General features: G+C 38.2%; 1 protein-coding gene across 1 annotated transcript; it reads left to right on the top strand.

Annotated features, from left to right (window-relative positions):
• Positions 1 to 203: 203 nt before the first annotated feature.
• On the top strand, positions 204 to 9148 carry naa10 (N-alpha-acetyltransferase 10, NatA catalytic subuni). Its single transcript, XM_084099352.1, has 8 exons — positions 204 to 390; positions 825 to 923; positions 1090 to 1148; positions 6411 to 6456; positions 6566 to 6681; positions 6769 to 6813; positions 8028 to 8112; positions 8783 to 9148. The coding sequence occupies exons 1-8, from the start codon at positions 370 to 372 to the stop codon at positions 8972 to 8974; spliced, it is 663 nt and encodes a 220-aa protein (XP_083955478.1). The 5' UTR covers positions 204 to 369; the 3' UTR covers positions 8975 to 9148.
• Positions 9149 to 11219: the final 2071 nt, after the last annotated feature.

The following is an 11219-nucleotide window of genomic DNA, read 5'->3' as shown; positions in this document are numbered from 1 at the left end:
GCATGTAATTATGCATAATTTACTGTTATTACTATAGTAAGTACATGTAACATATGTAACAAGGACACTGTAAAATAAAGTGTTACCATATCTTCTATAAATGCGTTCTTTCTTTATAAACTTTGGTTTCGTGTAACTTCATTTCCACTTGGTTCGAACTTTTTTTTTTTTTTTTAAAGGACTTTTATCATAGAATCACCGGAAGGACTTTACTCCGAACGTCCGTCTTCCGGTCATGGGCAACATGGTTGTAGAGGTGTAGCTGTCTCCATCTGCCTGCTTATTCGCTTCTGTTGAAGAGCGTTTGTGTCCATTTGACACCTGTAATTTTATCAAGTAATATATTTATCAAGCAGCCCAGCGGTCAAAATGAATATACGCAACGCACGGGTGAGTAAATGAAAGGAGAAGCAGACATTAGTTCAGTCATCAGACACTGGCTGTGTCTCAAAATCCGTTTTGGGCGACATAACGTTAACGTTAGTACAACGAGGCATCGAGTGCAGATATTCAGTGTTAGTTGCTTGTCTTTTTATTTTATCCATCTTTTGTGTTTTATTCGTTTTTATTGTGATGCACATTGCACACTCTTTGCTACTTTTAAAGGGGCCGCGTTCTGTAATTTCATTTAATTTCTATTCCATGAGCTCCTGCACCAAAAACAGTCATCATTTAGTTATGTATGACTTCTTTCCATCCTCTCTCTGAATATTACAATTAATTGTGCCGTTTTTTGCTAATGTACTTTGTGTAAATGATTCAGCACTATAGCAGGTGACAGGTAGTGAATAGCTTGATTGATTTTCTCTTTTACATGTTTCCAGCCTGAGGATTTGATGAACATGCAGCACTGCAACCTGCTGTGTCTTCCAGAGAACTATCAGATGAAGTACTACTTCTACCACGGCCTGTCCTGGCCACAGGTCTGAGACAAACTCTGATGAGATTTTCACCTCTGGCTTCTGGATTGTAATCTTTGAAACATGCCTTTCTGTCAAGCAAGCTTCTTAGATATGTTTTGTTAAACACACTAAACAAATAAATGTGAGTTGAATCATCTTATGGTGAACTGCTGTGCTTGTTTTCCAGTTGTCATACATCGCAGAGGATGAGAACGGGAAGATAGTTGGATATGTTTTGGCAAAAATGTAAGTGTTGTTTTTCTTTTTTTCTTTAATATAGTGAAATATATAAGATGTTTGTTGTTAAATGTTTAAAGGGATACTCCACTTTTTTTGGAAATAGGCTCTTTTTACAACTCCCCCAGAGTTAAACAGTTTTACCGTTTTCGAATCCATTCAGCCGAACTCCGGGTCTGCCGGTACCACTTTTAGCATAGCTTAGCATAGATCATTGAATCGGACAGGACCATTAGCATCTCTCTCAAAAAAATGACCGTAATGATATGACGCAGCGCCTGAAAATAGTCCCCAGCTCGGTAACTTCCAACGTGACCGGGACTAAGTTTGTCTAACCTATTAGACCTATTTTCAGCCGCTGCGTCATATCATTACACCTGCTGGACTCATGGTACGGCAGCAAAGTTTCTTGATTATTACGCAGGAATGAGAGTATAGTTCCTAGCCATATCAGCCTAGAAAATCGCAACTTTTCATTTTCCGTCAGTCTTAGTACACGATGTAACTACAGAAGAGTCAAGTTTTAAATAGGAAAAATATCGAAACTCTTTGGTCATTTTTTTGAGAGAGATGCTAATGGTCCTGTCCGATTCAATGATCTATGCTAAGCTATGCTAAAAGTGGTACCGGCAGACCCGGAGATCGGCTGAATGGATTCGAAAGCTGAACATAATCAGAGTTATATTAAAAAAATATCCTGGCTCTTCCAAGCTTTATAATGGGAGTGAATAGTAACTGAGATTTTCAAGCCCAAAAAAGCACATCCCTCCATCATAAAAGTAATCCATATGACTGCAGTGGGTTAATAAAGGCCTTCTGAAGAGAAGCGATGGGTTTTTATAAGAAAAATATCCATGTTTATAACTTTATAAGCTATAATCACTGTCTTCTGGTTACGGCCGTACGTGAGTCTAGTTCCGGTGGAAGAGTGACCTCTGCTTAGACACCTCTCATGATTCAAATTGACCTATTTAGTGTTTGCAAACAGCGATGATGGTTTTTTTGTGGGCGGAGCCTACCTGGTGGCAGAAAATGACAGTTCTGCAGTAGCAATCTCTGAAAGCCAGGGAATAAAAGGATAAAGTTAATTTCGAGTTTATATCTCACAGTTCTGTCTTTTTTCCTCAGAATTGTGAGTTTATATCCTCCAATTTTGACCTTTTTTCCCCTCTGAATTGTGATATAAACTCACAATTGCGAGTTATAAAGTCCGAACCGGGAGCTATAAACACGCAAATGCAAGAAAAAGAGTCAAGAATTGAGAGATAATAATGTTTTATGTTTAAAAGTTATGTAAAATGTAATAGGTTTAAATATTATTTCATGCTGTAACTGCTATGCATGCATGTCCCCTATTAACTGCATATGTGAATTAGGGGTGGGCGATATGACCTAAAATTAATATCACGGTATTTTTCATCTTTTGAACGGTGACGGTATAATATCACGGTATAACTCTTTTTTTTTCACCAATAAAGAAATTTTCATTGATTTACTCCTTGATATTTATTCCTTTATAAGCAGTTATATATTACTGTATTCTAAATATAATTAGCCTATGTTTTATCCACAACTTTAAATGCTTTAATTTAGGCTATTTTGTAACAGCGCCACAGTTTACCGCACCACGTAGAACACTCGGGAACCGCACCTGTGGCTGGCTGCACTGCTGCTTCGCGCTCAGTAAGGAATATAGGTAGTAATCTCTATGTGTCTGTCTGTCCGTTTGCATTTTGATTATTTCGAGAACCATTCATCCAATCGACTTCACAAGGGAGTGCAGTGTCGCATTTGGTGCAATATAGACAGACACGCGAGACGCGACACGTTCAGAATTAATAGTAAACTACAGAACAGCGCGAGCGGGAAGCGGCGCACCTCACGAGCAGGGCGGCTATATTCTCCGAGAACGGACACTGCACTAGTGATATAAAACGCACACAGTCTGTTAATTAAGCAATACTTTTAAGGTAGTCTAATATTTTTCTGACTAACAAATTACTGACACAGTAAAGGGTAGATTTAAATAAAGAAAAACGAAATTTAAATAAAGAAAAACGAAATTTAAATAAAGAAAAAAACGAAATTTAAATACAGAAAAAATGAAATTTAAATAAAGAAAAACGAAATTTAAATAGGCCTAAAGAAAAACTAAATTTAAATAAAGAAAAACGAAATTTAAATAAAGAAAAAAACGAAATTTAAATACAGAAAAAAATGAAATTTAAATAAAGAAAAACGGAATTTAAATAAAGAAAAACAAAATTTAAATAAAGAAAAAACAAAATTTAAATAAAGAAAAACGAAATTTAAATAAAGAAAAAACGAAATTAAGTTTGCCTAAATTAAAAACGAGATTAATTTAGATTGATAATAACGGGTAAAAAGTCTAATACATTTTGTTTATTCTATTTTCCACAATGTCAAAGCAACAGCAGCAATACAAGCTCAGGCATGCACTTCGGTTCATACAAACTCCGCTGTTCTGCGCTCTAGCCAGAGAACACTCTTGTTGCAGGAACACTCAGGCGTCTGTTCTATTTCTAGCATGCACGCGTTTTCCGCGTGGCTCGAGCCGCGCCTGAGACGCGTGTCTCACGCAGGCAGTGTGCAAACTCCAACCTTTTAACATGGGAGCCGAAATAAAAACAGACACCCCAACGCAGCTGAGACTCTCACGCCAGCAGCCAGTGTGTCGCCGGCCTTATTCAAGCGCGAATGAGAACCGTTTCGCGGGGGATCCCAGGTGTCAATAAAACAAAAACAAAAACGTTTTTTCGTTGTTGTTTTATAAATGCTCTGACAATTGTTTAATAAATGTTCAATCAAAATGCAAAACATCGCGTCTTTTTTTTATTTTTATTTTTTATTTTTATTTTTTTTAGTCGACTAATCGTTGTGCAGGACAGGACTTTGGTCGACTAAGCATTTCTTTGGTTGACTACAGCCCTAATGTAAATGCAGCCGTTCAAGGAACATAATTGATTTATTACGGTATTGACGGTATTAGAAAATCCATGTCGTGGCGCAATGTCACACCGGTGATGACTATGACACCGGTGTACCGCCCACCCCTAATGTGAATATTACATAGACTTACTGTTTACATTAAATTTTTGTTTTAATAGTAGACTAATCATTGCAGGTTTCATCAGTCCAGTCTGTGACTTGCAACATAAACGTCTGCGTTTAGCTTCAAAGGGTTTCTTCAACGACGGAATTCTATAAAAATGAAGACTGTATTTCTTGCATTCCGATTCTGATTCCGATTTTTCTCTTATTCTGTAGATTTTGCCCATTTTCCTCCACTTGTTACCGCTACATTTCTGCCAGCACTATGCGCACGCAGCTGCAAGACGTCTACTTCAAATTGGTCTATAGGGCTGGGAAACAAACTTACGCTCCTCCCACATTTCTCTTTAAAAATTCTCGTTTTAGACTTCTTGACTTAGACTTTTATAGTTATAAATATGGATTTTTTAGGCATTTATTAACCCACTGGAGCCGTATGGATTACTTTTATGATGGAGGGGATGTGCTTTTTTGGGTTTCAAAATTGAAGGTACAATTTACTGCCATTATAAAGCTTGGAAGAGCCTGGATATTATTTAATATAACTCTTTTGAAAGAGTCATATACACCTAGGATGGCTTGAGGGTGAGTAAATTATGGGATAATTTTTATTTTGGGGTGAATTAACCCTTTAACTACTATGGTCACATATTTAAATTGATCATTTGATACAATGCACTTATTGTGTACACACGCTTTTAACCTGCATGTAATTACATATGTAATTAATTTCTGTAATTACACAGGGCTCGCAAAATTTCAAAATCGTTGGTAGCCTTTCGAGCAGGCACTCTTCAGATTTTGGTAGCCCGAAATTAATTTTACTAGCCCAGATAAAAAGACAATTTTTAATGTAGAAAATTGGTTAGGAGTCAAAACAAATCTGAGCTTTGACTGATATAGGCTTTTCATTTTTGTCTGTCAGTGAAGAAAGTAAACATAGGGTCAACTGATAGGTTGATTTATGAATCATTTTCTCAGACGCGTTCATTTACTGGAAGCTACTAGGAAAGCTAGGTAGCCTAACTAAGTTTATTAAATTCATTCACAGTATGTACACATTCATTATTGATCTGATTCCTAATACAGGGCCGTAGACCGGGCTTTATAATCAAAGAGGTCCTAAATTTAAGGTTGTTAGGGGGTTCAAATTTTTTATTTCTGATATGTGCATTTCAAGACGTTTGAAGGCCAAAAAAAGGATAAGAAATAGCTTTAAAACCATGTCAGCGGGCAGTAGATTATGTGTCAATACTTGCTCTCACTTCTTATCCATCACTCTTTATCTCTCAGTCTCCTCATCTTGCCCTGTCTCTTCCCCTCCTAAAGCTGAACTTGAAGGCTACAAATTGTACTATATTAATTCTCAACATGTACATATTCGTTATTAATCTTGTGCCTAACATGATGAAAACGGCTTTGTTAATGTTTCTTGTCTCCTCACAATGACAGTAAACTAATTATTACATTACACGAGTCACGTTACATAGGCCTATTTTCAGATCAAAATGGCGAAATTAGACAAAAATATTCGTTTGCCTGATTATTTTTGTCATTCGTTTAACATTTATGACCTAAAAAAACTGTCAAATATGAAATGTTTAGTTTAGCTACTTGCGTCTTATCTCGCACTTGACCGTAAACTGAAGCGTCAGTCGCTCTGCTCAAATTCATGCTCAGCTTCTGTGAACATAAATCCTGCCTATTTTGATTTGATTGGTCATCTCAAATATTCTGACACTGACGAGCAGTGACAGACCAATGAGGCTCAGATGAACATGCACACACTTACACACACACAGTGTCCTCTGTTTCTGATGTGCGCGCTGTTCGGCGCCGCTGCGGATTGAAGATGAAGAACACTATTTCAGGCCGGTTATGCATTTTGGTAGCCCGACTGGAAAACACAATAGCCCCGGGACGTCAGGCTAGCGATTTTGCGAGCCCTGTTACATCTATAATGACACTGTTGGGCCTTTCCCACCCTTAAAACTACGCATATCACCAAACCTGTCCTAACCTCACCTGTATCCCACCTCAATAGCAGCACAAGCGTTTTGCAATAGATCAACACAATAAGTACATTGTACCTTGTAAGTACATAGTAGTTAAAGACATCTAATATAAATTGTGACCAAACATTCTAATGAAATAAGATAAGTATTATTTTATGTTAACTGTGTGTCTTAAATTCCAAAGGGAGGAGGATCCTGATGATGTGCCTCATGGACACATTACATCACTGGTTAGTGTTTGAAAACATTGGCTGTTATTTCGGATCATCTGTACTGAGACTGTCTTTCATTCTGTCTGCATGTGTATAAATAAATGCACTGCTGTGTGTGTTAATACAGGCCGTTAAACGCTCTCACAGGCGTCTTGGACTGGCTCAAAAACTGATGGATCAAGCCAGCAGAGCCATGATTGAGAACTTTAATGCCAAATATGTCTCTTTACATGTCAGGAAGAGGTAGGATCTACCAGCGCCTTCACTCTCTGTCATCTGAGATTCGCAGGAGGGATTTTCCTAACCTTGTTGCATTTGTTTGTATTTCAGTAACCGGGCCGCTCTTCACTTGTACTCAAACACACTTAAGTTTCAGTGAGTATCACTTCTTTTTTTTCCCCATTTTATTATTTTTGTATTATGAATAAATTCTGACTCTGTTTATTAAAACTAAATGAATTAATTACAAATTTTACTTCATAAATGGCTAGATGGAGTGTAATAGCATGGAATAATTGCAGAGGGATGCAAGAATGCATTCTGTGTTAATGAAGTAATTCAACTTCAAAAACATGTCTTGAGACCAGCTTAATTAACTGATAGATTAAATATAATAATTAATTAGTGTGTTAAGTAGACGGCACTAGAATAAAGATATTTCCAAGGCAGCCTGAGAAACCAGCTCCGTTTCTGTCATAACACCAGTTATTGTATGAAAATGAACTAAATTGCAGGCACATCAAAGGTGCAAAGTCACATTGAAAGTGGATCGGACTGAGCAGCACAACACGCCTGTAGCCAATCAGCAGTAGGGGGCGTGTCCACTCATGATGGGGGAGGAGAGAGAGTGAGCCAATCAGCAGTAGGGGGCGTGTCCACTCATGATGGGGAGGAGAGAGAGTGAGCCAATCAGCAGTAGGGGGGGCATGTCCACTCATATGATGTTGGGGGAGGAGAGAGTGTGAGCAAGAGGGAGATTTGGAGAAAGACTGTAGAAAGAGAAATGGCTGAGAGACATTGCAAAAGAGAAAAGCTCAGAGGAATACCACTGGAAAAAGAAGGGTTATGATCAGGAAAGAGCTTCAGGACCTGCTTTAATATTAGAATAGCTTTCCAGTGCAAGAGAGACCAAAGCGGGAAGGCCTGAAAACAGATGTTTCTGCTCCATAGGCGAGTAACATTGGTTTTGAGTGTGTTCAACAGAACCAATATGCTGTTGTTGTAATGTTAGCTCTAGTAACAGGAGCTGCTGGCGATTAACAACAAACTCTTACTTATATTTACTCTTGTGTACTGTATGGTTATTTTTTTTGTCCGTCCTTGTCGTTTGTTCGTCATATTCACTTTATTTTTCATGAAGCATTATTTTGCTTCGCTTCAGCTGATAAAGAGACATCCACTCTTGCATTGTGTTCATGCATTTTGGGGGTGGAGCAAAAAAGGAGGGTGTGTTTGTATCAAATATAAACAGTGTTTCTCTGCAATCATTTACTGCACCTTTAAGTGCATTTTTTTCAGTCTATGTACTGATACTGCGATGTATCATAGTCATGCAAAATGTTTTCATCACTGTTCATACTGTGTTGCAGGATTAGTGAAGTTGAGCCCAAATATTATGCAGATGGAGAAGATGCTTATGCCATGAAGAGGAATCTCACACAGATGGCAGATGAGGTATGTGGCGGTGCAGTTATACATAATTATGTGATGCCAAATACAGCTTCAAAATGTTTTTTCCCCTGAATTTAAATTTCCCAAATTCTAACCTGACCCTCTACACCCACTGAACATATGTGGAAGAATAACACGGGCACATTTGTTTTATATATCTTCTGGAAACAGCAGGAATCCAGCCTCTACCTGGATTTTCCCAACTGTTTGATTGGACTGTAACGTTAGTCATGGCTGCTGTATCTTTGCTGTACTCAGAAGGGGGCTCATTTCTACTCAGACATTTGAAGTGGTTTTTGAATGCCTATCCAAAAACATATATTTTCATATATCTCTCATAGCTAATTATTGTAAGTTGCTCAATTATTGTAGGTGGGAAAGTGACTAAAACGCAGTCAAAGAAATTACACGCCTACATTTGGTCATTGCGATTGAGTCGCACCTTCCACAGATTTTAAATTGAAAATTATGCAGGGTTAAATTGGGTTCACCTTCAAAAGGTAAAAAGCTAATGGTAGTTTCACTCTCTTAAAAACACATTTAACACATTACATTTACCAGTATGCCTTCCTATAGTCAGTGGCTGACCCTGGTAGAGACATGTTTACTTGTATAAAAAAAGTTTTTGACTTGGCCCCCACTATGCTAAACACTAACTTGTCCTGTTGTGTAGTTGCAGAAACCAGGTGTTCGCCTGTGGGGCTCAGAGGCTCCGGCATCTCAGGACACATCTGTGACTGGCCTGGTGGAGAAGCTGACGGTGCAGGATGGAGATGGAGACAGCGGAGGAGAGAGTAAAGAAATGAGCGAGGTCAGCGAGGCCACGGAGAGCACAGACGTCAAAGACTCCTCATCAGACTCTTAACTCACATCTGTCTGTTCACACCCATCTTATAGGTTTCAAATCGGTTTACAGTGTTTATATGCTCTGATGGTCATAATTTTATTTTCAGAAAACAGGAAAGTGACCTTGTAAAAGTGGTTCACAATGTTGAAATTACTTGAGATTTGTCAATAAAATTGGAGAGTAAACATCCTATGTGGTGGTGTCATCCTGGCAAAACTTTATTTATGAAGAAGTAGTTATATGGCTTCTAAGAACAGTTCATTAGTTCATTCAAAGCAAGAAAAAGGCCCTTTTTACCTCTGTAATCTACGGAGCAAGTAAAAACAGGATATTATCCCAGCCATGAACCATGAGTTGCTGCTTGTTGGTTGGTTGTAAATGATAGGACAACAAAATCAATTCACAGGACACCGTCTTCAACTAAAAACGGTAATCTTTTAATGCGTTTTGGCCATTCATTTACACGATAACGGTGTTTTGGGGGCCTGAAAACGCAAACTGAAAACAGGATTCAAAGTGCAAGTTTTTGAAATACTCAGACACTATTGTCTCTGTGTAAACTACAAAAATGTAAATTTGTGAAAACGGTGATGCCATGCGCATGTGTAATCATGTAGTCAGTCAATAGGCAAGTAGTGTTTCTTTACAGTGACATCGACAACTACTGGTCTGCTGTTAATAATACAGTAGTGATTTTTTTTTTCCGTTTTCGTTGACAACGTTGACGTCTGTATGAAAGAAGAAAAAAAAAAACGCAAAGGAAAACTATTTTGTTTTGTTCAACGTTGTCCTGTAAACACCCCTGAGTCAAATGTTTTTTTTTACACTTTTTCAAAAAAACTACACTTTTTCAAACTTTAGGACTATGCTAACTTACAAGGTGACCTTAAATGGAAACACACGGACTAAAAGCAAATGAATAAGGGATAATGTAGAGCGAGGCGGAGGGATCTTGAATCAGGCTGAAGGGGTTGTATTCGCTATAACAACCGCCTCGCTCTACATTATCCCATACTTATTACATGGCTACCTACCAAATAAATCAATAATTTGACACAAAATACTGATTTATAAAGGGGTTTATTGATTTAAAAACGATTGAAGAGTTTGCTCACTATGCCGCGCTAGTTTTGATGAACTTCTGGTTTGCCGTCAACTACAATATAGTTTCACTGCTCCATTCTTCAATAACAGCCTCTTTGCAAAGCTCATTACATTGCGACATATTTATTAAAACAATCCTCAATCAAATGTGTCGCGCAAACTGTTAAAATCATACTGACATAACCAGGGTCCTTGTTAAAAACAAGCGGCCTAGTTTTCGGGATCCTCCAGAAGGATGTACAGAGCGACAGACGAGAGGCTTTTCCCCACAGCCGGAGACGGCACAAGGTTTGGCATACTTTTTTCCTCATTTTACGCATTGTGGTGTTTGTGAATATTGGCATCTACCCCACGTCATCCTGTGACTGGGGCCGCCCATGTTATTGAATACTAAATACAGGCCATGATGTAAAACCGTGGGATCACTATGTGGTCTAGTGGGTGGTTGAATAATTTACTGACAGATAAACTTTTCAATCAAGCTAGCATCTTGTTCATGTCTAATATACCTATATATATTTAAATAGGATGAGATTTGAACTGTGTGGTCCACCAGAGGGCAGCAATGTAATAATTTTGCCTATTCCACTTTCAGAATTAGAATCAGAAAGAGCTTTAAAGCTTTAAAGCAATGATTATTGCCAAATGTTCACATACACGCACAATGAATTTGTCTTGGTGACACAAGGTTACAGTGCTGAAGGAAAGCACAGACATAGTGCAGATATACATAGTTACACAATAAAAATGAAACATAACACAATATTATAAAGACAACAAAATGTAAATAATGTAATATAGTACAGAAATAGAAACAAAGAATATAGCCCATTTGTTTTATACAAATGGACAGTTATGATAGACGATGTGTAGTTATGAGAGTTTTAACTGTTCAGACTGACTATAGCCTGATGGGAAAAACTGTTCTTGTGTTTCTGCTCTGTAGCGCCGGCCAGAGGACAAAAGCTCAAAGAGAGCGTGGGCTGGGTGTGTGGGGTCCAAAGTGATTTTATTAGCCCTTTTCCTCACTCTGGAAGAGTACAGGTCCTGGAGGGTGGGCAGGGGGGCACCAATAATCCTCTCAACCGTCCTGACTGTCCGTTGTAGTCTCCTGATGTCTGATTTGGTGTCTGAACCACAACAGACAGTTATAGATGAA

The sequence above is a fragment of the Abramis brama genome (assembly GCF_963993115.1).
Source record: "Abramis brama genome assembly, chromosome: 22".
Classification (NCBI taxonomy): Eukaryota; Metazoa; Chordata; class Actinopteri; order Cypriniformes; family Leuciscidae; genus Abramis; species Abramis brama.
Note: the sequence above shows the minus strand (reverse complement) of the source record. Positions and strands in the feature narration are given on the sequence as shown.

What these genes read in the sequence shown, in the direction of transcription:
- naa10 (XM_084099352.1), top strand. Translation starts at nt 370, where the DNA reads ATGAATATACGCAACGCACGG. An exon ending in TCTTTACATGTCAGGAAGAG is followed by an intron (nt 6,682 to 6,768) that starts GTAGGATCTACC and finishes TTTGTATTTCAG; the next exon opens with TAACCGGGCCGCTCTTCACT. An exon ending in TCAAACACACTTAAGTTTCA is followed by an intron (nt 6,814 to 8,027) that starts GTGAGTATCACT and finishes ACTGTGTTGCAG; the next exon opens with GATTAGTGAAGTTGAGCCCA.